Below are 27,947 nucleotides of genomic sequence, written 5' to 3' on the forward strand. Positions count from 1 at the left end.
CAAATAACACGCACAATGGGAGAATGTCAATCAAAGTGTTTCTGCAGATTGTTCTTGAAGTGTGATTGAAAAAAAATACAATTTTCACCATTAGATGCTGACTATATTAACACACTTTTTGCCACATAATTGTTTTAATTATGTGGTTTTTGCATAACAGATCTCAATTAAGAATTGTTAATGTTTGCAAAAGCTTAACTGTTTTAACACAATTTCGCACTATGCCACACAAAACATAACACACAAAAATTATATAATTTAAAAGTATTACTAAGTGACAGTGACTTTAAATTTTCTACTACAGAAACAAGTGGAATTTTTCAACGAAAAAAAAAAAAAAAAAACCTCTTCAGAAAAAATAGATGTTTCATGATGCATCACCATCTCATGATGCAGACCAGACTCAATTACTCTGCTTGTACAACAGTTACCACACCTAAAAACACTGTTCAGATGTTGCATTTCAAGACATTTGTTAGATTTTTGTCCTCAAACTTCTTCTGAGTGCAACTCATCTAGTCAGCTATATTCTTTTGATAAGATTTTTGTCTGTCTGCAGCTGCGAAATAACAAAATAATTCAGTGTAATGATAATGAACTGTAATGCAGTCATAACCTGCCTGGAAATACTTAAAGTCATGCATTTAACTGACAATAACCGATCAGAATTGAGCAACAGTCCAGTAGTATAAAACGAGAAAATAAAGTTTGTTGACAAACTTTACGGTGACTTGAGAAAGTTTGTAGTATGAATTAACATTTTGCTAATATGATTAGTATGTTTCCAGCATGGATTGGTATGTTGTTAGCATGTTGCTAGTATGGATTGATATGTTGTTATAATATCCAATGTAAAGTTAATAGTAGTTTTATATAATGGATGTCTATGGGACAACTGTCATAGCAACTGGGTGCTGCAATTGTTGTCATGGCAACAAGGGTGCTGTAAGTGGTTGCTAGGGTGTGGCTTGTAAGCTGAAACGTCATCAGTGACTGGCAGATTGGTAGTCTGAGTTAAATGACCCCAACATTTGTATGACAGTCTGGCGCAAAGTTATGAGGTCACAAAGTTTCGTCTAATATTAGGTGAATGAGACTTCCAAATTTTTTGGGTCAGTTTTTGGAAACCCAAAATCAGATCAGTTGGAAAAGATATAGCAACTTAATTCCGTACAGTTTGAAGGATTGGAGTTAGTTTAATGGTTGTAGTATGAACAGTCTAGGAGAAGATGCGTTCTTAAAATAGTCTAAGAAGATGAAATAATAAGTTTATGTAGTACAACAGCATGTTGGCTTTCTCAAGCCACCATGATGATTACAAATGGGCACATTCAAACCAATTCTAAAAACAAGGCGTTAGGTAATTAGTAAGCCATTCCTCGTCACTAGAAAAGACACCAACAGAAAGACATGTAAATACTGTTTTATTGTAAGAAATGGACTTCAGTTAAAAATGTGGAATTCTTTAACAGCCTGCAAGTACAAAAAAACAGGGAGAGAGACAGTTTGGTCGTGGCGCGGGGGCCCACAATGTACTGAGTACCTTCGCTACAGATTGTTCTTAAAGGCCACAGAGCATTGAAAGACAGGAAGGAATGGTGAATCACTGCATTTCACAGATATTACCTGCTTCCAAACTACTTCCTTCCACATTTTTATTTGGATCCACCTCATGCCAATATTTAGCTGTCCGGCTTATGTGAAATCACAATGAACTTTTTGTCCAAAAAAATAAAATAATAATAATGCAAACTCAGAGATGCGAGTGTCACTTGTTTTCTTATTATCTCCTATTTAGAACAGATCCAGCACTGTTAAATCCACTCGAGTGCAGCAGTGTTTCCAATCCAATCAACCCAAAACAACCAACAAAAGAGGCTTTTCAGCACAAACAGGCAGGTTCTTAAGGGTCAAGGTATTTGATAGCACCAATAAAACTCTGATTGCCGGTTTTGCATGTGCTATTGACGTAGATCAAACGCAACATTGAGAACTACACACAGAAAAAGTCATAGCAATAGAGAATGACCAGTGCAGATGAAAACAATGAAGCTACACATCAGAGAAAGTTGGCACAGTGATCCCGAATCAAAATCTTTTCACCAATCTCCTAAAAGCGACAAATGAAGTGAGCGATCAAACACAGGGCATCCAACTCAAAACGCAAGAAGAAAAGATTTCATCTAAAAAGCTCCTTTAGTCGATATTTTTAGTGTTCTGCTTTAAGAACGTCAGCTTGACATGGCTATTTGGGGAATGGATTTCAAAGAGTGCAATATTTTCTTTTAAATAACTCACGTTTTTATCTAGTGTACTTGTGAAAATTTGGGTCTGACAATATTCTGCTGCTACTACTTCTGAACTTAATTACAAAAGAAACTAAAGAAAAAAAAACTCTCAACGTTAACTTGAATTACAAACATTTGCCAGTAGAGACGATGCGGATGAAAGGATAGAAAAACGCATTAAATATAAGGCAGTAAAAACAGGTAGAAAACGGGCAGTGTTTGTCTTGTTAACTCAAATTTTGGCCTCGAGTCCACCAACGTAGTTCATACAGATAATTCTTTAAAACGAAAATAAAATTATAATAAAATATTTTTACCCGCGCAACTGTGGTTCTACAATACGCTGCGCTCTGTAGACCAAAGAGCACGACTGAGTGTTAGTACATGCGCCGACTTGAAAAACGACGCTCAACTACATCCAAAAAACAAAGAAAAGACAAACGTCAGACTGGGTCCACTCCCTCCAGACAGTCTGTATAAGGCACAGTCACTGAGGATAGACTGGAGCGGTGGTGACTGCTACCTGCCTTACGCCAAAGCAACCACCAAAACCATGAGTGGAAACTAGGAGGTCAGAGGGGTTTGGCGATGAACTAAACGCACGTTTGGTCATTCCGTCCCTCAGTTTTTGTGTCAGTAACGTACAAATAAGACGTGATCACAGATATGTACCACAGCAGTGAGGGGAGAGACGCCACTAGAAATCACTACAGACGATGTGTTTCGGAGACATTTAAAATAAGATAAATACATTTGCAGGTGTCTGAAGTTGCTGAAAGAGGAAAGCAAAGTTAGATTGTATATTACAAGAGATGAAACGCTCTCTTTCCTTGGGAGCGGAACAGGAGTATCGTGGCAGCCAGAGGTCTGAGGGCTTTAAAAACAGCATGATGTGTGTCTATGCATGCTTTAGCAGATGCGATGGGACTCGATATGGAGTTTGTTCGGAAAAGTCCAAACGCGTAACGTAATGTGTGGATAGGGGAGGTAAGTGACTGTGTGGACAGGGCAGGAATGGAGGGTGTGAGAGGAGGGTAAAACTGCAGCGAGACACGAGCATTAGAACTCCTCCTGGTCCTCTGACTCAGCGTCTGGTATGACAAACCCCTCCTGAGAGAGAGCGAATGAGAAACAAACAGAGACAGAGAGAGAGAGTGAGTCATCTGATAACACAAGCCCTGTCATTTAAAACTTGTTTAAATAATCTTTTCTTCTAGACTATATTTTGGGGTAAAATAAATTTATGTGAATATGTTATCAAAAGTGTCAAAATTTTCAATGCATACTAATTCATTAAATGATTTAGAGTTTAATGAGTATCTGCAACATATTTCATCACATATCATCCTTTATAGTTGGGCTGCACAATTAGTTAAAATGAAATAGAGGATCAGCAAAAGTTACAAATGTCATGCGTATTAGGGCTCGGCTATTAATCGAAAAGTAATTAAAATCGACATTCAGAACCTATAATCGATCTAATTCTTTCAGGTACATTTTTTCTATTACTTACCGCATGTGTAGTCACGTGATCCCATTCTGTTAAGGGTAATTTAAACTTCTGCATCAACGCACGAGTGATGCGCAGTCACAAACCTGCACACCTCTCAAAAAAATGTAACTACTAGTCGCACGTTTGCACTACACTGAAGATGAATGGAAGCTGCACTAAAGATGCCTTAATATGAGGGCTGCTCGATTTTGGGAAAAATCATAATCATGATTATTTTGGTCATATTTGTAATCACGATTATTTCAAACAATTATCAGTTGATGTCAAAATTATTAGCGCTTCTAAGATTAAAAAAAATAAATAAATAAATTTTCCCAAATTATGTTTAACAGAGCAAGGAATTTTAACAGTATTTCCTATAATATTTTTTCTTCTTGGCTTATTTGTTTTATTGTAGCTAGAATAAAAGCAGGTTTAAATATTTTGAAACCCATTTTAAGGTCAATATTATTAGCCCCCTTAAGCAATATATTTTTTGATTGTCTGCAGAAGAAACTACTGTTATACAATGACTTGTCTAATTACTCTAATTAAGCCTTTGAATTGCCTTTAATCTTAATGCTTGTATTTTGAAAAATATCTAGAAAAATATTATGTACTGTCATCATAGCAAAGATAAAAGAAATCAGTAATTAGAAAAGAGATATTAAAACTATGTTCAGAAATAAGTTTAAAAAAATTACTTTCAGTGGCGGAGTGGATAGTGCTGTCGCCTCACAGCAAGAAGGTTGCTGGTTCGAACCTCGGCTCAGTTGGCGTTTCTGTGTGGAGTTTGCATGTTCTCCCTGCCTTCGCGTGGGTTTCCTCCGGGTGCTCCGGTTTCCCCCACAGTTCAAAGACATGCGGTACAGGTGAATTGGGTAGGCTAAATTGTCCGTAGTGTACGAGTGTGTGAATGTGTGTGTGTGTGGATATTTCCCAGAGATGGGTTGCGGCTGGAAGGGCATCCGATGCGTAAAAACTTGCTGGATAAGTTGGCGGTTTATTCCGCTGTGGCGACCCCGGATTAATAAAGGGACTAAGCCGACAAGAAATGAATAAACAGAAATTGGGGAGGAAAAGGGTTGCTAATATTCAGGAGGGCTAATAATTCTGACTTCAACTGTATACATACAGTTATTTTACAATACAATAAATTTATACAACAGAATAAAAATATGAAACCAACTGTGCTTTAAGCATCTTCACTGTAAGAAAAACACTTTAGCTACAAAAATCCTTCAGTCAAGAGCAGAGAGGGATTTTCACGTTTTGTTTGATTAATGATAAAAACAGGCGGCAGCAGGAATATTTCGTGCTGTCTCTTGAATGGTTTCTCTTTCGCGTGTTTTTTTATTCTCAACTTGTTTGTTTATTACACAAATTAAGGTTAATATGAATAATCACTAAACACCGCGTTTTGACACCTATTTGACCATTAAAGCACTCACGTTAAGATGACTTTAGATGTCTGCGTTCCTCTGCTCATTGTGCAAATGAGACCGAATGCTGACCGGCCGCAGCTTCTCACTGTGCATGCGTGCCACACACACACAAAAGCACACGGTCTTTCGCACTTTTAAGAGCAACGCATGGTTACAGCTGGAAAGGGGGCGGTATATGATGCAATAATTGTTTATCTCGAATAATGCTTTTTCATAATCGTTTAAAGCCAAAATCGAAATCCGATTTTCGATTAATTGCACAGCCCTACTTGATATGGCATATTTTCTATTACAGTACAACTATTATTTACATTAAAATATTTGTTTACAGAAGATGCTAGAAATGCACTGTTTAAAATATTATTTACAGGATATACAAGTTATTTTATTTAGAAAGATGCTGCTTATTTTTTTACCTTTAATATGAAAAACACTAAAAATTTTATTTGAGATTTATTTTTTAAGATATATTTTGTTTCCAAAAGTTGGTTTCAGGCAATGTGTGTTTTAAATTCCGTTATTCATCAGTAGTGTGTTTTCTTCCATTATCTTAGAGTCAAGTAGTGCCTTCATGGAAAAATCTCTCACTTGTAATATGTGAGCATTTTTACTGTACAAAACTTAAGTGAACAATGAGGGAAAAAACTAAATAAATAAATAAAATAATCGTTTATTAATTGTAATCGAGTTAAAATGTTCATTTAATCAAGAATATTACTTTAGGACAAATCACCCAGCCCTAATGCATATCTTGTAAGAGAAGCACGGTTCTGTAATCAACAGTAAATTTCCTGCAAAGGCACTGAAAACATCCCACAATGAGACATAGGAAATCAATCAGAGCAGAGGATTTAACTGCTTTCACTGATTCAGCATGACAAACAAACACACAGCTACAAAATCATTTCTATTCATCTTTATACGAGTACTTAATACAAGTTTTACAAGTAAAAGCATGTTCTTAAATATGGTGAATGTGGCCAACAGCTGTCAAATCACAGAATGATTATCTTTAATTTTAGGCTCACAACAATAAAAACGCCAGTGATTTTTCTGTATAGCGAAACAGTAAATTATGGCTCTGTTTAGTTAATACTGGTACGTAAAATTAGGTGCTGGAAATTTACAGCTGATTAAAGAGTCAGCTTTACTGCCAAATGTGCAAGAAAAACCGCTTTGATTAATTGTGCAGCCCTACTTTATAGTCCATTAAATTTTTTGATGATTTTTTGATAGTCCATTAAATTTTTTGATGATAATAGTATATATATATATATATATATATATATATATATATAAGGTAATTTTCCATCAAGTTATTAGAGCAGCTTACTGTAGTATTGGTAACCTAGTAACCAACCGTAAACAAAACAAGTAATGGGACTTTTATCACATGCACAATAACACAGGATGATGGAAGCCCAAATACTGACTAAAGCCTTCCTCACACTGTAAGATCAAATATAGTTTCATGCACTTCTGATTGAAATTTGATATTTAGCATGTGCGAATGGCGAAATTTAGGAATTCACACATGGTGAAAAATGCTATTCAAATCACTCTTCAGGAGTGAAGATAACACCATTGTCACAGAAAACAATGCAGAAATTCTGTACAAAATAGTATCACAGGGTACACAAGCTATTGTGCTCACACTACACAAACCATGATAAGTAAAGGCCAATGCAGGACTTCTGGTAAGGACCCCAGGGTCGCATCCCAAATCTTTACAAGAAGCGCCATGTGATTTTTACCGATCACAGAGAGTCAGCACCTTAGTTTTACATGTCATCATTTTACATGTGGGCATTACTGTACTGTATGTAAAATGTGGACGCTCAAGGATTAGTGTGAGCACCATCTGCTGGTCTAGTTTTCCCAGGTCTTCCATCCAGGTACTGCCCAGGCTAAACCCTGCATAGCTTAAGTGGGCAACCAGTATTGGGCTATATAATTATATAGCTGTGACTTTTTGAACAGGTACAATATATTTTCAGTTTTCTATATTCAGTGTGTTGGCATTGAATTATTTGTCAGATACCAATCAGACAGATTGAGATTCTGTGTGAGATGATATTGTGGTAAAACAGCATCTCAAGAGTTTGTCCTAATAATAGAAGCTCACTCATGACATAAATTAATCACGGCTTTGGTATGTTTAAGGCATGCTTATAAAAGGGAATCCGTTTCATGTAAGATTCATTACTATGACATGTTATACTTACATCTGTGGCATAGAGAATATCCACAATCCTCTGCAGGGTTGGGTCTCCTTCACCCTCCTTCTCTTGACAGATCAGCTCAATGTTCCTCAGTTTGCCAAAGTAAAAGTCCCGCTCCTTCTCCATATCTTGGATCGTAGACTTCAAGATGTTTAACTGAAAGTCACCACACATGCATTTTAGTTGTGGAATATGACCTAACACAGAAACAGAATGATGCGAGTGTGTATACGGTGTAACAAACCTCTTGAATTAGCTCTGCTCTTTCCTCATCGCCACCAGCACCAGGTCTCCGTGCAGAGCCAGGCACCATCTTGGGTGTTACCTTGGCAACGGCCGCCCTCTGTGGTGCTGTTGGGATCAAGCAACTAGTAGTAAGAGACTGACAACTGAGTGTGAAACATATAGGGAACATCAGGCAGTGGTTAATAATGTTCTAACCATACAGCAGAACATTACAGGATCTTAAAAAATGAGCGTAGATAAAATTATTATTTTTTAATTTGTAAGGTAGAAAGCTGACTTGATCAGCAAGAAATCGTCCCTTCAGTCATGGTGACGTCAAGCATCATGCCATTTAGTTTTTTATTAAATATTTATTTTAATTCAGAAATATCTGATTTGGGAAGTAAATTAGGTTTTAAACATGATTTCTTGCTGACTTTACACCTGTCTACTAGCATTTTGTTACAACCAACAGTCTACAATCACAGCAGTCTCATCAAGTTTATCCTTCAATGAACAGTTTCAGTCTAGAACTTTCCATGTGGGTCAGTTAGTCGTTTAATATTGTAATTAAAAATAATTTGAACTTTCAATTCACTCTGACCCAACAAAATCAACAATCCACAGCAATCATGTTGCAGGTGTATTTCTTAACTGACACCTCTCATTGTCTACACCAGGGGTTTTCAACCTGTTGGGAATTTGAGGCGTGCACCCGATTAAATTATGATAAACATTTTTATGCGTTCACTACAGTGAATCTGATTAACATTAATTCCACAGCTGACTATCAGGCACCTGTAGAGTTTATCGAGTAAAATACAAATAAAATGGACCGGGTGTTTTTATTTTAATCTTTTTAATTAATGACAGTGAATGAAAGTACAACTGGTGAGCAGTCTGACAAAAAAAGTGCCCTGCTCATTTGATCCAGAAGGATGCCCTTCTAGATCTTTCACTTTATTTAAAAACACTACTGACTACGTTTACAAGGACATTGGTAATTGAGTTATTTGCCCTTATCTGAATAAGACAACAATATAATTTAAGTGTTTACGTGAAGTGCTACTTGAATGTTGTGTCCCCAGGTTTTCCACGTTTCCTGCAGTTTCATGTAACTTTGGGTGTTTCATCTTAAATTTTTTTTACTTTAACTGCAGTTCGGTAGTTTCACTTTCACTCATGAACATTTCATTCATGCCCCAGGACAAACTGGGGTATTGGACGCGAGCAATGGAGTAAGGACTGGTTAAAGAGTGCTGTTTTAATAGAATTAAATACTGCATGCTGAATGGAAAGAAAAAAACTTCCGCATTTCACAATGTGTGTGTTTGCAGACCTTTACTGACAACCATATGTCTGGATCTTGTTGCAAAATGCAAAGTCCTACATGACGGTAATAGTTTGATAGTAGTGTTTACTTTAATAATACCACTAATACATACATACTCCACATGTATTCATTCAATTTCTGTCTAGTTTGATTATGACTTCAGTCAAATTAAGGTAATCAAAAATAAATAAATTAAAAATAATAAATAAAAAACATTGATTTTTACATGGTAGACTCTTTATCAGAGTACTGACTAAATCATATTAAAATCAATTGAGGTAAAGATGGATTTAAATTCGCACATTCTTTCAGTGACAACTTGTGACATGCTTCCTATAGGGTTTACAATGCTTCCTATAGGGTTTACAACAGTCTAAAATCGCATGTAAATGACTCTAAAACAATATTAGCACTATTTATTTGACTGTGAACAATGTTGTACTTTGATAGCCATCGGCTGCTATTGTGATTTCGCTTTTTAATAAAAAATTTAACAAATCAGTAGAGACAGAGATGTTTCAGAAGAAACATGGCCAGACTGAAACTGTTCTATTAACTAAAAAGCAAACAGGAGATTCAAAGTGTTCCAGCATCAGAATCCCCTGCAGACACTCAAGACATATCAAAGCCCAAGAGCCCATCACACAGCTTCATACCGATTTCAACTGCTGGTTTGGTTGTCCTAACAGGGGGAGGCTGATGGACTGCAGTACACCAATGAACAGACATTTTTGAGAAAATTAAAACAAGAGCAAAAACAGAATGATCAAGTCTCTAAATGTGTCCAATAAAGAAATTAATGTAACTGAAAATAAACATAATACAATGCCTAATGGAAATCACTAAAACGAGGAAGCAAAATGTTTATATTGTGCATGTGCATTTTTTTGGCTGATACAATATGTATACAATATGCTGGGAATAAAACTGAGGTGTATAAAATGAGTTCAAAGTGACCAACCTGCATTCATGATCTTCTTGGGCTTGCTGAGGGCAGACATGGAGGGGTTTGGAACTGGCATTGTGTCCTGGCCCTGTCGCGCCTCCACTGGGTCATACTCTTTCCCATCATAGTTGGCGTCAAAGAACTTTTTAAACCACTGAACATACTCGAAATTGTCCTGAAATTTGCCCTTCACCAATTTGTCAACTGGGATAATCTGATGGAGAAAACATCCAAATATAAATACATGGATTTACCATTCATATTTTTAAAAAAAAAAGCATAAACAGAAGAATACCACCATATATGAAGAATTGTGTTACTTGCCCTGCTAGACAAATATCAAAATCTTCTCTTTTTTGACAACATTGTTGTAAAGCGCAAAACTTATAATTTAGGATTTATTCACTCTTATCTTTAAACCTTTTTTGAAACACATTTGTATGGATAAACTTCTGTTTTGCTCAACTTGCATGTATGGATAAACTCAAGGACAAAAAAGTTCCGCAACTCACCTTATCAACTCCCATCTTCTTAAAGGCAGCTTGCAATATCTTAAAATTGTGAATGTATTCATGCTCTAACTTTGCCCCAAATTTAACTTTCTTCAAAGGTATGCAGCCTGGGAACAGCATGTCCATGAACTGGCAGTAGGCTGCACCTATAGGGAAAGATAATAGAATACAAAGAGATCAATTAAAAGACATCATTTTACAGGAAGAGAAAGTTATTTGTTCATCGTTTTTTTTATTCACAGGACACGGTAGTGGATTTAAAAATATCTGACGTGTGTAAAGGTCTTTGGACACAAAAGTCCAAAATTTCCGTATGGGTTTTTCACGTTTGGAACCAAAACATTCATCACACAAAGACAAAGTAACCTTGCACACAGTCTGATAAATAGTCTAGGGGGCATGGGGGGGGGGGGGGGGGGTTAAATATCCAGCGGGAAAAATAAGTATTATTGAACATGTCATGTTTTATTCCTGGGAAAATTATTATTAAAGCCGTTGACATGGAATTGAACCAGATTTTGGTAAAAACCCAAACAATACAAACATAAAATATGACAAAACAAAAAATAACACCTGAACTAACTAATGAATTACAACTAAGAGATTTCAGCTGCTGTCTGGGCTTTCACTGCCTTTCTACACTACCCTTTCATCATGTGTTCAATACTCTTCTCAGCGCCATTTAATTTCATTATGGATTACTTAATTTGTAAGCTAATTAGATTTGTTTTCTTTATGGATTTCTTTGGTTGTTACCAACCAGTTAATAGTTCATTCCGCTGTGGCAACCCCTGATAAACTAAGGACTAAGCCGAATGAAATTAAATAAAAAAAAAAAAAAAAAGAATGAATACATCACATAACAATTAGGAGTCAAATCAAGCAGCAATGCCTTATTATTTCTCTTCAAAAAAAAAAAAAAAAAAAAAAAAAAAAAAAAAAAAAAAAAAAAAAAAAGGAATAAAGAGGAGTTCACATCATCACAGAGCAGAGCCGGGATTATCCCGAAATTCAAAGTTTAAGAAAATCAGAGGCATTTGGATACTTTGTTTACAATGTTGCAGACACATGACACACATTTCTGTAAACGCCACATTCTTTCTTTATATCACACACTTTGTCAAAAAGTGTTTTGGCTTTTGCTTGTACCCTAACCTGAATTTTTTAATGACTGACAAAAGTTTCAGTGTGTAAACATGATTGACAAAAATGTGTGGTTGAATTATTTTAACATGCAAACACTTTAGACTCAAATCTGAACTGTTAATGCATCTCTGTTGGTCATCTAATTGATACAGCATTAGCAGATTTTGTTGTAAGAGAGCTAATAAACCTGGAAGCACCACCAGCACAAATCAAATATTACAAATCTGTAATTCACCATTGTTGTTGTTACATATGAGGTTCTCCTCCTTTTTTCCAAAAGTCTTAAAGTATTATGAGAAATAAACCAAATCAACCAGCTAAACAGCAGCAAACTTTGATTTGAACAAACAGAGTGGCACAAATCTACATTCACAGTACAGCCCTATTTTAAGCAACATTCTGGTTTATACGAGTTCTATTTTTATTAATGGATTTCACTATTCTTAACTCATTCAGGGTCCTTATTTTAGTCAACGAAAAAGACAATCCCTTAACGCACTGCAAATCACATTCAATCATTAAAAAAATGAACAAAATAATAAACTATAAACCAAAAGTTCCTTTGAAAAATATATACACAAACACTGTAATATTTTGAGAGCATATTGTTACAGACTCAATAACATCATAACCAGTGCATTATGAAAAAGTCCATTGCATCCACAGCTCTTCTGGTATCGGAACATTACTACTCTAATGTATAATTAATGCAGTTTTCACAATTAACAGGGCTGTTATTATAAACAGTTACTTTTGAATATTAAAGAAAATTAAAAGTAGGCTTCAACAACGCAACATGCTATCAATTAAAAACCTCTGAACTTTAATGTTTCACTTTAAGGCTTATTAGTTATTGTTAAAAATGAAGTAAATCTAAATGAACTCAAATCATCCAGATCGTACAAAAAAAAAAAAAAAAAAAAAAACTCACCTGAACATAAAAGCTCAATCTTGGTAAAGTTCATCTGTAGAGACTCATTGATCCACGCAAGCATGTCATGACGACTCAGATTGTCGCTAGTCACTGAGGTGGAATATACGTTCACAGCCATGTCCTGAAATAAAAACGAGACATCAGGAGAAACCATGGGCTCAAGCAGACTCGTGCTGAAACTAGGGTGTAATTTAATACAGATCAATGTAACATGTGACCCTGGACCACAAAACCAGTCTCAAGTTGCAAAGATAAACGTCAGGCTATAGCCAATAAATGCATTATGTGGGTCAAAATGAGAGATTTTTCTTTTATGACAAAAACATTTGAGTATTAAGTAAAAACCACGTGACGTCCCATGAAGACATTTTAATAAATTCCGCACTATATATATATGTATGTATACACATACATATATACATACATTTAAATTATTTGGTTAGTTATGTGCATTTCTGAGAACTTTATTTTAGACATATTTTGGTAGTTTTCTTAATATTTCTTATCCCCCACCCCAGTTTTATTTTTAAATGTATGCCAAACAAATCAACTGTATAAACATTTACTTACTTTTCCAATTCCTTTTAACCTTCAGATTGTCAAATAATTGTATGTATCCCAAATACTGTCTCATCTCAACGAACCAAACACCAATGGAAAGCTTTTTTATTCATAACTCTCAAAATTGACACTAATGAGTGCTTTTGAGATCAAGTGTCACATAGTATAATAATCTAAAATAAGTCAAAATCTCAATTTTACTACAAAAGGTTATCAATAAGCACTTTGACAGTGTATAAAGGATGCAGCATTATGCACTTGATAACATGGGTGTCTCATAAGGGTGTGTACCATGAATGTTTAACCTCAGATTTAACCTCAAGATTTCTGTATTCCCTCCATAAACACAACACATAAACTCTTGCATTAAAAAACTCTTCATTCAATATACACACTGTTATCTAAGACAATTAACACTATGTAAAAACTACTGGTCTTCTAGTTAACATACTGGTTAGTGTAATGCATTTTAATGGCAGAGTCTAAAGACAGCTGAGAAGATGCTGAGGAAGAGGTTTAATAGTGCGTTGATGACAGTCCTTCTAGCTGTTATAAAACATGACAGATTACCCTATTTAGACAGCATTTTGTCCCCTAGAATTGTGTTTATTTTTTTGTTAAAACTACGCACATTTAATTCGAATGCGCATACGACGCTCTAAACGCTCTCTTGGTAGGCAGCTCGCTAGGATTTGAGACACAGCCCTGAGTCATACACCGCCTCAGCTGCTCCTCATTCAGGCCTCGCCTTCCTTTCAAGAGCCTTTAAAACATGCGTATTTGCCGATAATTACTACGAAAACTAGGCTAAAATAAATCTAGGCATTTATTCGAGCAACAAAGGCAAGCCTCGTCCTCCTCCGGACCGACGAAATACAAGACAAGCCCAGCAAATTCTTTTGTCCCATAAAACATCAGCAGCAGCATCAGCTTCCGTTAGCGGCCGGGGCTAACCGTTCATTTCAGCGCACTCGTTTAAAACAGACCGTCTTCGGTGTGTTTATAACGCTTTAACTACAATGTCATTAAATAACCCGCGTCTCTATATCGTCGATTCAGGACATAAAATAAGAAGTGGTAAACGTGTAACGGTATTTGAAAACGTCTTAGACGAGTTTTACCTCTTGTTCGCCGGCGCCTCTTTCTCTCAGATCATGCGTCGGTTTGTTCTTTGGCTGCTTGACGTCATCGCGTAGAGCTACGCAGGGAACGTATTGTGCAAAACATATATGGCAAATTAAGAGTCTTTCCTGGTCGTTGCTTATGCTCATCCTTCAAAACTTTATACCAAAATATGTCAAAACCTTGCGAAAAATAAATAAATAAACTTGCAAAAATGAGGAAGGAGAACTCATTTCTAATAACTGATTCATTTTATCTTTGCATTGATGACAGTAAATAATATTTGACTAGATATTTTTCAAGACTTCTATACAGCTTAAAGTGACATTTAAAGGCTTAACTCGGTTAATTGAGAGGGTGCTCGCTGCAGAGCCATTTGAGGAGAGGTGAGCTCCAGAGAGGGGGAGCATGAGCTGTCGCTCCTCCTCCTGTAAGCTGTTTTAATGCGTACACCAACCCCACCCCTAACCCTACCCCCAGTGACTTCACTCGTAGAAGAAGTGCAAAAAAGGTGGAGCTCAAGCTTAAGCTCCCCCTCTCTGGAGCTCACCTCTCCTCAAATGGCTCTGCAGCGAGCACCACTTGGGTTAATTAGGTTAACCAGGCAGGTTAGGGTAATTAGGCAAGTTATTGTATAACGATGGTCTGTTCTGTAGACTATCGAAACAAAACATAGCTTAGAGGGGCTAATAATTTTGACCTTAAAAAGGGTTTTAAAAATTTAAAAACTGCTTTTAATCTGGTCGAAATAAAACAAATATTTTCTCCAGAAAAAAAATATCAGACATACCAAGAAAATTTCCTTGCTCTTTTAAACATTATTTGGGAAATATTTAAAATAGAAAACAAATTCAAAGGGGGTTTAATAATTCTGATTTCAACTGTTAAACCTGGTCTCTGGCTGGCCTGTGTCGCACTCTGCAGCAACAGGTGTTCCTCCATGGCTGTCGGACCTATTCTTTGCAAATATTAAATTTTCTATTGGAAGTAAACCTTGTAAGACTTTGTCTCCTGATCACTACGAATATGAATTATTGTCCACATGAATATAATTTTTTGGTTTCATGTTTGAGCCTCTAAATAAAACTGATATTACAAATGATGTTTTAATTTTTAATAAATAAAATTGAATATAGGGCAGCATAGGTAGCATGTTGCCTCACAGCAAGAAGGTCACTGGTTCGAGCCCCGGCTGGGTAAGTTGGCATTTCTGTGTGGAGTTTGCATGTTCTCCGCCGTGTTCGCGTAGGTTACCCCCACAGTCCAAAGACATGCGCTAAAGGTGAATTGAATAAGCTAAATTGTCCATAGTAAATGTGTGTGAATGGGTTGCAGCTGGAAGGGCGTAAAACATATGCTAGATAAGTTGTCGGTTCATTACGCTGTGGCGACCCCAGATTGATAATGGGACTAAGCTGAAAAGAAAATGCCTAAATTAATGAATTTTCTATGTTTTATTAAACAACTTAAAAGCCACAAAGGCCTGATGGATGTCAACATTCATTCATTCATTTTCTTGTCGGCTTAGTCCCTTTATTAATCCAGGGTTGCCACAGCGGAATGAACCTCCAACTTATCCAGCAAGTTTTTACGCAGCGGATGCCCTTTCAGCTGCAACCCATCTCTGGGAAACATCCACACACACATACACTACGGACAATTTAGCCTAACCAATTCACCTGTACCGCATGTCTTTGGACTGTGGGGGTCCTTTGGAGCACCCGGAGGAAACCCACGCGAAGCCAGGGAGAACATGCAAACTCCACACAGAAACGCCAACTGAGCCAAGATTCGAACCAGCGACCTTCTTGCTGTGAGGCGACAGCACTACCTACTGCGCCACTACCTCGCCCGGATGTCAACATAGATTTTTTAAATCCTAATTTACATTTACATTTAGCAGACGCTTTTATCCAAAGCGACTTACAAATGAGGACAAGGAAGCAATTTACACAACTATAAGAGCAACAATGAATAAGTGCTGTAGGCAAGTTTCAGGTGTAAAGTCTAAGAAGGAAAGCATTAGTAATGTAAGATTTATTTATTTATTTGTTTTTTGAGTACAGTTAGTGGTATAACGACCCTGTTTAATTAGAAAATGCAGAAAGAACAGACAATGCATGAAACGCCAAAGGTTTGCCTCATGAAGACTTTATTTTTTCATACAGATATCATCTCTGCTTATTCTTTTGTATTTACAGTATGTAAACAAGAGAGTCCACAAGACAAGAGGAAAAAAGAAACATGCCCACAATAAGTAAAATCTTTTCCTTTACTCCTCTAGATTTTTGCTCCTTTTGTTTCTTCATGAAGAAACCTTTCATGGGTGAAAGACATTAAAGATATACATCCTTGAATCTTTCCAAGAAACGTAGTGACAATCCATTAGAAATCACAATCATACTCCCAACGTTTTTGACCTTGTACAAACACGCTCTGTTTAACATTTACCTTTGTATGAAATAAACTCGCTCTTCCCGAGGCACTTCTAAGTGCATCTTTCACATAAAGAGAAAAAAATGATATCAATCAAACACATTTGTCGACGTTTACAAAAGCTGATATGTATAAAAAAAAAGGACAACAGTTTTACAGTTGCATAATGTATATCAAAGGGTGCGTCTTTGTACTAAACAAGTCACAAATTCAAATACGAAATGTACGTGGAAATGACTCAAACTTTTATAGGCGTTATCCTAATGTGGAGTTTGATGTAGTGAACAGAAAGTGAACATGATACAGTCTGTCTGAAATGAGTCAAGGTCCTTTGGTGTTCACATCTGACTCTCTTTGAATGGCACCGTTCTGAAGATAAAAAATAACAACATCTTGAGCTCGGGTTATGAGACCGCAACCGAGGAGCTGCTTTTAGTGTTGTCTGTGGAAGGGGAAGGTCCTCGGTTTGCGGGCGATGTTTTTTCGGCAGATGGTGGTGGTTGGGTTTTTGGGGACTGTCCTACAGGTTTTCCGGCTGCATCTGAACTGGCTTCTGCTTCAGTTTCCTGCTGAGACGATGTGGCTGAGGAGATAACAGAGGAAATCATCCATTTAGACAATGGCTTTTTCCCCTTATTTGTAAGATTTTTATTCTCTAAAAGTGTGTTTTAGAGCAGTTGATATTATCTAAGAGTGTGTGCAGCAAACATGCCAGCAAACATGGTATGTCTGTGTGTAAGATGAATACCCCTGCACAGGAGCAACATTATGAGATTATTAATATGTAGAATAACTGAAAATGTAAAGCACTGATTATATATGTTAAACATGCATATGAAGGTATATGTGTCAGAAGTATTCAGGAAAATAACATATTATCAAGTTATTATGCCATCATGACAATGTACAGTTGAAACAAGAAGTTTACAAACACTCTAAAAAAGGAACATAACCATTTTTTTTTTTAAATCTGATGGTAAATCATACTAAACGTTTGCTATTTTAGGTCCGTTAGGATTACCTAAATTACTTACATTTGCTAAATGCCAGAATAATGAGAGAAATTTTTTTTTTGAGAATTTTTTTATATATTTGTAGACAGTCAACAGTTTACATACATTTTCTTGGTATTTTTTTTAGCTTTGCTTTTAAACTGTATAACTTTGGTCAAATGTTTTGGGTATCCTTCCACAAGTTTTTCACAATAGTTTGAAGGAATTTTGGCCCATTCCTCCTGACAGAATTGCAGTAACTGAATCAGATTTGTAGGCTGTCTTGCTAGCACAAGCTTTTTCAACTCTGCCCACAAATTTTCTATAGAATTGAGATCAGGGCTTTGTGATGGCCACTCCAAAACATTCACTCTGTTGTCCTTAAAGCACATTTTAACTATTTTGGCAGAATGCTTAGGGTCATGCTCTTTTTGGAAGACCCATTTGTGGCCAAGTTTTAATTTCCTGGCTGATGTCGTGAGATGTTGCTTCAGTATTTCTACATAACGTAATTTCTTCATGAAGCCACCTATGCTGTGAAGTGGACCAGTCTCTCCTGCAGCAAAACAGCCCCACAACATGATGCTGCCGCCCCCATACTTCACAGTTGGGATGGTGTTTCTAGGCTTGTAAGCTTTCCCTGTTATCCTCTAAATGTAACACTGGTCATTATGGCCAAACAGTTCAATTTTAGTTTCATCAGACCACAGGACGTCTCCAAAAATCTTGTTCCCAGTAAATTTAGCAAATTGTAATCTGGCTTTTTTTTTTTTTTTTGATTCTGGTTTGTTGATTTTCCCATGTTGTCACACAAGGAAGCAGTGTGTTTGAGGTTTTCCTTTAATACTATTTTACAGTTGTGCCTCCAATAAACTGAAATGTTTTCAATTAGCCAATCAGAAACTTCCAAAACCTTGACACCATCATCTGAACTTTTTCAGAGGCATTATAATCTTATTGTTTTTTTTAAACTTGACTTTCAAGAAAAGTTATAACAATTTCTCCAAAATGATCTCTCTTATTAATCTGCTTTTAAGCATAATAGAAACAAATTTGATAATCCAAACTTACCTAAAAGAGAACAAGTTTAGTCACATTAACATCTGCATTTTTATACAGTGTATGTAAACTTCTGGTTTCAACTGTATGTAAACACTTAGTTCTTTTGCATAAGTTGCATCTATGAAGTGATGTCAAAACCGTTGCTTACATAGGACAGAGCAAGCTGGCAGAGAGCCAAAAATATAACTGATGGTGGTGTGGAGAGATTATGAAGCGCTTTGGGTGTATTTGGCCATACACAATTAATGTGCTATATAAATACACATTACATTACATAACAGAGACATGACACAGGATCATATATGTGTGGACCAAGACGCACAAAGGTGAAACTGCATGTATAAAAGCAGGATGATGGTGGTAAAACACTTTGGATTGTCTGGGGGAGACATTTATTATGAATACAGTCTATTTTCTGGTATCCAAAACCTCCAGTCTGATAATGTCTTATTGAGGAAAAGGTCGGCAACTACAACAGTAACCCATTTATTATCTTCTCAAATGACATTACACTTTCATCAGATGCTCGCCAGATATTATATATCTGAAAATGTCACATTCAGCTATAAATAATTAAATATGTGCTTGCATAGACGTATATTGTGTGCAAAAGAAAGCAGAAAATCAATTAATTAAAAAAAATGTATATTTATATATGTATATTCTGTTATCATTCATTTTTACTCACCCTCCACTTGTTCAAAAACCCTTTTGAATTTGAATTTCTTTCTTCTTATTTTTGTTTTCCTACTATGGAATAGGTTTAAAACCAAATGAGGGACAAAAAGTAATAAGGTAAAAGGTTTTGGATGAACTAACCCTTTAACATCCACAATAAATTAAAATAATATAATTTAAACTGCAGAATAAACAATAAAAAGCAGTCCCAAATGAGTTTTTTCAATACAACATATCAATTTAGCATAGTGGTATGAGACACTGCAGCTCCTTAAAGATTTAAAAATCAATTCAAAATAAAGAATAAGACTAGCTGGATTTTCCTTTCAGACACTGTATTTTACCCCTGAATATAATGTCTTTCTCTCGCACATGAACCATGCTTTCACGCATCTTTCAAAATTCAGTTCACACTTGAATCACACTCAGCTGATGATTGATAATAAAGCGTGGTTGGAATACTGAGCTTAGAATTTCCTTAAGCCCGGGGCTTCCTCCCGTTTGAAGGGCGAGAGGAGAGTTTGAGCTCAGGTAGGTCTCGAGATCTCCCCTACTTGTAAACTGCTGAGATCTATCTGGCTAGCATTGCTTTAGGAATTTATTTTGAAGTACTCTGGAAAAACCCACGCAGAACACGTGGAGAACATGCAAACTCCGCACAGAAACACCAGCTGGTTCTTGCTGTGAGGCAACAGGGCTACCCACTGAGCCACCTAGCCGCCTTATCAGAGAAGAGGAGGAGTAGGGGTGGAAGGGGGGTTTCTTCAAGACGAAGATGACTGGAGTAGAAAGCTCTGGTGATTTATAGTGTGCCAGTATTCATCTGATTGGTGCAAGTATACGGAGCTAATACAGTACCAGCTGTGTTCAATCATAAGCACGTGATCCTCTCGAAATTAGTTTAAAAATAAACCACACTTGTGAATCACAAAAACACTCCACATCCCAATCAAGATGCTTCTATGACTAGCTGATTAATGCTGTATATAAAACTCTCACACAAATGTATCTGCTCATCTCTCACAATGAGAAAAGTTTTCATTATTTATATTAAACTTAGCTCTGGTTTATAGCGCAAAGCAAAGCATAATTTCATTTGTCTTCTTTTGTCACTTTCATTGAGGAGGATCATTTTGGATCTTATTTATTTTATAAGTTGTCATCAAATTACAGAATACTGTAGTGTTTTGAACACAATGATTGAGGGAGCGATGGCAAGATCAACATCACATTATCCCCTTTGGAAAGTCACAGAAATGCGATTTCATCATTTTGCTGTTGGGATAAATTTATTGCCACTAAAGGCTTCCATGCATTTTTGGGATTAAATTTCTTGATATCTTTTTGAACTCTTTTTGCACTCCTATGACAAAAGTGGCGCACATTTGGAAATAACATAATAGTAAAAAAAGAAAAAATATGTTTTTAAAACAATTGCTTTTTTTTTTTTTTCTTAGATTACAAGCTGAAAAACATGAAGCAGCTTTAGATAAATGAAGACAATAAAATAAAAAGCCATTCTGTTTTAGATTGTGGAAAATGTTCAGCATATCAGACAAACAGCACAATGAGTATAATGCTGTTGTAGGGTGTTGTATGTATGTTTTTGACTCCTATAAAGCATAAAAATAGCACATGTTTGCAGATATAAAGATACATGCAAAGTGAACATTCTTGTTTATCTGAAAAACAATAGCTGCGTCCCAAATGGCACACTATACACTATGCACTCATGCACTATGTACTTATGCACTTACACACTCAAAAGGATAGTATATGTATGTAGTGTCGTCCCAAATGGCACACTAATGTTTTTTTTACTAAGCGGAAATTCAAACCTTTGAATTTAGTTTCCCTAATGACGTTTGACGGTCGCCAAATCAGTGAAATAAACGACCGAATTATCATACTCATCAATAATACTTGCCATGAGTATAACCGCATTCACCATCGGGAGGTGCTATAATCACTCTTGTAGGAGAATTTTGCATTCACCATCCAAAATAAAGTCATCCAACATGTGCACCTGATAGCTCCTCCCCTTCCGCTATGTAAGCAAACCTGCGGTCGTTGAGTGCGTGAAGTGTCCATCATTACACAGTTCATTTTAGCAGCTGAATGAGTGCATCCTCCGGGTAATTAAAGTGCACTTAATATGACTAGTAGTAGTAGTAGTAGTCATTGTAGTAGTATCGATCGTAATTGTGATTATTGAAGTATTAGTTCCTGTAGTAGTTGATGTCGTTGGTATAGTGGTAGCAGAAGTAGTAAAAGTGTCGTTGTAGCAGTAGTAATCGTTGTTGGTGTAGTAGTACCAGTAGTAGATGTCGTTGATGTAGATGTTGTAGTAGCAGTGATTGCGGTAGTAGTAGTAGTAGTAGTAGTAGACGTTGTATTAGTTGTAGCAGACGCTGTAGTATCAGTAGTGGTAGTCATTGTTGTGGTAGTATCAGCAGTAGTAGACATTATAGTAGTAATAGTTGTGGTTGTGATTGTAGTAGCAGCAATAGTAGTTAATAATTATATAGTAATATAAGTAACTTTCTGCAGTAGTAGTAGTTAGGGTAGTACTTGTGATTTATTATCATTGTCATTTATTATTACTGTTGTCCTTTCTTTCTTTTTACTGTCATTATTTCTATTATACATTACTAAACATAGTTGTTACTCCCTAACTCTGACTGGTTTCTTTTGTATCTGTTTTACTTATATCTGCGAGACTAGATTCATTTATTGGCTAACATTGTTCCTAATGTATGTAATCTGACCTTCCACCAAGTTACCTTTACATGGACACACGGACACACACACGGACACACACACACACACACACGGACACACACACACACACACACACACACACACACACACACACACACACACACACACACACACACACACACACACACACACACACACACACACACACACACACACACCTAACAGTACCTGACTATATTGTTTTTTTTTTTTTTTTTTTTTATTGTTGTTTTGTTATGGTTTTTTGTTGATGTTTTTTGTATTTGTATGATCCCAATTTATGTACCTTTTTGCATATTCTAATAAAAAAAAAAAAAAAAGTGCACTTTTTAGAGTTTTCAGTGTGAACGCACTACTTACACTATTTATACTACAAAATGGCGTAGAACAGTGATTCTCAAACTGTGGTACGTGTACCACTAGTGGTACGCAGGCTTCCTTCTAGTGGTACGCGGAGGAATTAAATATGTCATGTACATGCTACACACATTTCAAAATTTATCAAAAATGATGTATATAATATGCCATATATGACAAATAGCCGATATTTCTGAGGTAATCTGCCACGTTTTTTTAACTGTGCAGAGTTGTAGCTGCTTTACTGGGCCTACTACGCTACTGTATTTCAATACTGCTCATTTTGGAGGTACTTTTTTTCTGAGGTGGTACTTGATGAAAAAAGTTTAAGAGCCACTGGCGTAGAATAATAAGTATAAGTATGCAAAGTCAGATATTCTGCTTTGAAAATGGGCCTTCAGTGCCAGAACGTCTGTCTTTGCTTTGGTCCCTTTAACCTGCCTAATGCAAATAAGCCAATCATATTTCAGCACCCTGGGTCATCTTGGTGGAAAGCAGCATATTGGATTCATAGTAGTATGGCAATAAATGTCAAGTAAAATGGCATTCAAGCTCACATTATTAGCATTTAACACTGAATAAAGTGAGGTGTACCTGAGGTGATCATTGTCAGTTTTCTGTTGTTCAGCTGCAAGAAATAAAAGCCATTTTTGAAGTATAAATTCGAGGTGTTGGTTAGAACAAAAACTTCTTATAATATGGAACATATTCTATCTTTTGCATGCCGTTGCTTTTATTTAAAACACAACTTAAAGCAGCCTTAAGGCTCCATCGTCAGGGACACTCCTGTTGGTCGTTAATCTGGCAACCTGGGCTTGTGTGCGTTTTGATCCAGGAATGCAATACCTAGTTCAACCACTGGGTGTCAAACTTACATACTGCACCTTTAAAACTGATCGAGTTGAGTTTAATATGATTATTGCTGTTGAAGAACAACCCACCGAAGAGCATCTCTCCCTCATGTATATAAAACGTTCTCATGGATGCTATAAAATCGGAGATGCTCATAATAAGCCTTTATTTTTGTGTGATACAATAACATTTATCTTTGCTATGTTAAAAGTAGTGATTGTGATAACAATCTGCATCAGCAATGCGTGACTATTTAAGAAATGCTTTTTATTTCAGTGACGTTGCGGCTGAACAACAGCATAAACTACTACGACAATGATCACCTACAGATTATGTGCTTTATTCTGTATTAAATAATACGAACGTGAGTTTAAATACCATTTTGCATACATGTATAGCCATACTACTGAAAGCAGCAGCAGATAGTTCACCTCAGATCTTGAAACTGAGGGTGCTTTCACACCTGTGAATCGATTCATTTGTTCCTAAACAGGGATTAAAATTGTTACATTGTTGCTCTTTGTTCTAGGTGCAATTCGCTTTCGCATGGCAAAGTTTCTAAACAGACCAAAATAGCTAAAACAAGTCATGTGTGAGTAAACTCTCCTCACATTGGTCAGTTTCACGGTTTATTTTGCAGAGTCCCACTCAGCTGTCATGCGTCCTTATTTAAGTTATGACGTTGAGCAATAAAACAATATAAGTGATGTGAAGACGTGTCTGAATAGCGAGGAGGGATGCGGTGGGGACGGATGACAAGGGTGCGCGACATGTTTGAAGCCTGGGAGGCAGATGCGCGATTTCCGGGAGATTATCACTCGTTGCGCTTCCATTCGAGTGTCTGTGCATTTGCAGGAGACTCCCAGAACTTCCGGGAGACTTGGGATGTCTGGAATGCCCTCCCGCCTTACTCATCATTCTCTCTTCATATAGCCGTATGCCTATTACATATCCATATTACATATGCCTATTACATATGGTCGGATCGCATCGCTTTCTCACTACAATCCATCCGCTCCAGAGTTTGTTTCAATTGAGCCGAGATCACCTCATTCAAGTGATCTCGGACCGATTGTTTTGACGCAGATGAGAGTGCAATTGCTGGATTCACATATGCCAAACGAACCCCGGCGCTAACTGGGCAAACGAGGCAGGTTCTGAAACAAAAGTCTAGGCGTGAAAGCACCTTAAAACAACTAGGAGACAGTTTGAAAATGAAAGTCAGAACTGTGACTCCACAGTGCCTACAAACAACATCAGTCACTCAGTAGCCTAATAATAACAACGATAAAGAGGTTTAATATGTATTAATTAGATTAAAAAGCCTTCACCATTTGTGCGAGTGAAGTAGCTGGTATTTTTATAATTCTGTCATGTTGGGACAAGTTTGGTGCAGCCAGACAAATAACTTGTCGTGTAACATGTTGTTAGGACATGGTGTAAGGCAGAAGAATGATTACCTGACTGTGTGCAGGACTTCATGTGTTCGGGCCAGTGTGCCTGCTGGCAGGGGTAATCGCAGTAACTCGTGTTCCAGCAACAGTAGAAAATGGCCTCTTTCTTACAGTTTGCACACCACTGCTTTTTCTTGGTCTCATCCACGGCCTGCTGTTTCTCCAGCTCCATCTGTTTCTTCACCTCGGACACCAGACGCTCTCTTTCCTGCTCCAGACTCTGCCTCATTTCAGCCATGGTCAGCTCTATATACACACACACACACATACACACACACACACACACACACACACACACACACACACACACACACACACACACACACACACACACACACACACACACACACACACACACACACACACACACACACACACACACACACACACACACACACACACAAACACACAAACATATATATATATATATATATATATATATATATATATATATATATATACATATACAGTTAAAGTCAGAATTATTAGCCACCTGTTTATTTTTTCCCCCAATTTCTGTTAACTGGAGAGATGATTTTTTCCAAAACATTTCTAGTAGAGATGCGCGGATGGCGGTTACAGCCGCGGAATCCGCGGATAAACCGCGGATCGAGCGGATGACGTGACGAAAAATAATATTTTAATTAAATTCGGGCGGGTGGTGGGCGGTTGTACTGTTTTTGTACACATAGCTGGCGCACCAACGAAAAAGCCTAAGACTGACTTCACAGAATGAGAGGAGGAATCGGATACACTAATTCTGGATGAAGTACAGAAGTCTTCATCTACAAACTTCCATATAGACGGATCAGCAGAGGAAAATCTACTTTCCTTTTGGGAGAAACAAGGCAGTCATTCCCACGTCTACAGCACCTTGCCAAGAGAATTCTATGCATTCCAGCAACAAGTGCTGCGAGCGAGCGCTCCTTCAGTGCAGCAGGGCGCATTGAGGCCAGGCGCTCTCGTCTGAATGTTGAAATGATTTGTTAAAATTAGTTTTCTATTAGGCTACAATAATAATTAAAAAATTGTACAGTACAGTGCGTTTAATTTAGGCTATTTATTTATTTTTGTCCCTGTGCGCCAATTGGAGACGGAGTTCACTGCTGATATTCTGAGAGCTTTATAGGGGTGCTTCTCATTTCTTATTTGTGTATCCTCGTTTCCTTTCCTTGCTTTCTTTCCTCGTCTTTCCACTCCTATAGGATGCGAGGGAAGGACGCAAGGAAAAGACTCAAGGACCGAGGAATCGAATCAAGTGAAAAGACACGTCCTCGTATTGTATCACTTCAAAGCGTCAGTTAATGCTGGATTTGACTTGCACGTTTGGATTAACTGCATGAAATTAAAGTCATTCTCTATTTTCTAATAATCAATAAAGAAACATTCATCTAATAATAAAAAGGAATAAGCCATTCAAATAAAGAGCTCAGTCAGCAGATGGCGGGCGGGTGCGGTTTTAAAATTTGGTCAAAAATGTTAGTGCGGATGGATGGCGGACGGATGATGAGTTTTGTGATGCGGTTGCGGATGAAATAATAGCCCATCCGCGCATCTCTAATTTCTAGGCATAATAGTTTTAATAACTCATCTCTAATAACCGATTTATTTTATCTTTGCCTTGATAAAAAAAGTAAATAATATTTGCCTAAATATTTTTTCAAGACACTTCTATATAGCTTAAAGTCATTTAAAGACTTAACTAGGTTAATTAGGTTAACTAGATAACAGGTTAATTAGGCAAGTTATTGTATAAGGGGGCTAATAATATTGACCTTAAATTATTTGATAATTTTTTAAAAACTGCTTTAATTCCAGCCAAAATGAATCAAATACGACTTTCTCCAGAAGAAAAAAATATTAAAGGAAATACTGTGAAATGTCCTTGCTCTGTTAAACATCATTTGGAAAATATTAGAAAAAGAAAGTTGCTACTGTAAGTGATAAAGAGATGTTACCCAGGTTGTGCTTCATTTCTGACAGCTCCTGCTGATGAAGCCACTGCAGTTTCTCAATCTCGATCCGCAACCGCCGGATCTGAACCAAAATCCACAGAGAACCATAATGAAGAACTGTCATAGTATCAATTAAGTCTGTCAAACTAAAAGTGCCTTGGAGAATGTTTAATGCTTTTTAAATGAATTTACTATTTACACATTGAGAAAGTATGGAAGCTCTTTTGTCATTGAATAAAAAAAAAATCAGTAATTCAGATTTTCTTTTCAGAATTTTATAATTTAGAAAATAAGATATTAAGTTAGTTGCGGGACAAAGTCAGAATTGTTAAACGTAAATTAGATGTGAGGTATAAACCTAAAACTGCAGGAAAAATAGTCAATCAATTAGAATTCTTAGTTTTTATCGTAAAGCGCTCATTTTAAAACTGTATGCAACATACAAAATCAGAGGAAAAAAAAAAACTGAAGAACTGTGAGATTTCCTTAAAATCCTGACTGTGCATTTTGCAATTCAGCGTTTATAAACCACAATCCTGACTCTAGTCTCAGAATTGTGACTTCATTTCATACATTTTTTAAGCGTTATAGCTTTTCTAACTTTCTAACAATTCCCACAGTTTATATTTTGCAATTTAGTCTTTCATAACTCAGAATTTTGACTACACAAGTAACAATTTTAGAAAAATAAACCCACAATTATAAAATTGTAATTACAAGAATAGAAAGATACAATTACCCTTTTCAGACACAAACCTCTGCAATGGTGTTTCCCGTCGTGCTCTTAGAAAGATCGTTGTAGATCTCTGTCATTGTTCCCTTGATCACGTCCATCATCTGCCATTATCAATGATAACAAGAGAGTCACACGCAGCTTAAAAATGATTTAGGCACAATTTGATTAACAGTCCTTAATGCTGTAGTATGTCAACGATATATATTAGCCCCCCTGAATGATTAGCCCCAATTTTTTTCCCCAATTTCTGTTTAACAGAGATAATATTTTATAGGGTGACATTTAAAGGTTTAACTAGGTTATTAGGTTAACTAGGCAGATTAGGGTAATTAGGCAAGTTATTGTATAATGATGGTTTGTTCTGTAGAATATCGAAAAAATATAGCTTAAAGGGGCTAATAATTTTGATCTTAAAATGGCTTTTAAAAAATTAAAAACT

The 27,947-nt window shown here is 36.6% G+C and overlaps 2 protein-coding genes and 1 long non-coding RNA gene across 19 annotated transcripts in view; 1 reads left to right on the top strand and 2 right to left on the bottom strand.

Annotated features, from left to right (window-relative positions):
* Window positions 1-1,407: 1,407 nt before the first annotated feature.
* Window positions 1,408-14,288, bottom strand: mapre1b (microtubule-associated protein, RP/EB family, member 1b). 2 transcript variants are annotated; one of them, XM_005161949.4, is made up of 8 exons: window positions 14,226-14,288; window positions 12,541-12,664; window positions 10,464-10,609; window positions 9,967-10,165; window positions 9,662-9,709; window positions 7,692-7,798; window positions 7,451-7,603; window positions 1,408-3,398 (listed from the first exon to the last, which is right to left on the bottom strand). In XM_005161949.4, exons 2-8 carry the CDS (start codon window positions 12,659-12,661, stop codon window positions 3,348-3,350), a joined length of 825 nt encoding a protein of 274 aa, XP_005162006.2. In that variant the 5' UTR covers window positions 12,662-12,664; window positions 14,226-14,288; the 3' UTR covers window positions 1,408-3,347.
* Window positions 13,188-16,733, top strand: LOC141380644 (uncharacterized). The gene is made up of 3 exons (XR_012399005.1): window positions 13,188-14,583; window positions 14,822-15,927; window positions 15,973-16,733. It is a non-coding gene; the product is annotated as an uncharacterized lncRNA (long non-coding RNA).
* The window catches only part of prkcbp1l (protein kinase C binding protein 1, like), a 59,414-nt gene continuing 47,828 nt past the window's right edge, over window positions 16,362-27,947 (bottom strand). For 15 of the 16 annotated variants that reach the window (XM_073938079.1, XM_073938071.1, XM_073938080.1 and 12 more), the window contains 4 exon segments: window positions 27,529-27,609; window positions 26,776-26,854; window positions 24,824-25,063; window positions 16,362-17,245 (listed from right to left, as the gene is read on the bottom strand). In XM_073938079.1, coding sequence (XP_073794180.1) covers window positions 17,067-17,245; window positions 24,824-25,063; window positions 26,776-26,854; window positions 27,529-27,609 — 579 coding nt within the window. In that variant the 3' untranslated portion in view covers window positions 16,362-17,066. 16 annotated transcript variants of the gene reach the window in all.

This window comes from Danio rerio, chromosome 23, assembly GCF_049306965.1.
Source record: "Danio rerio strain Tuebingen ecotype United States chromosome 23, GRCz12tu, whole genome shotgun sequence".
In the NCBI taxonomy this organism is placed as follows: domain Eukaryota; kingdom Metazoa; phylum Chordata; class Actinopteri; order Cypriniformes; family Danionidae; genus Danio; species Danio rerio.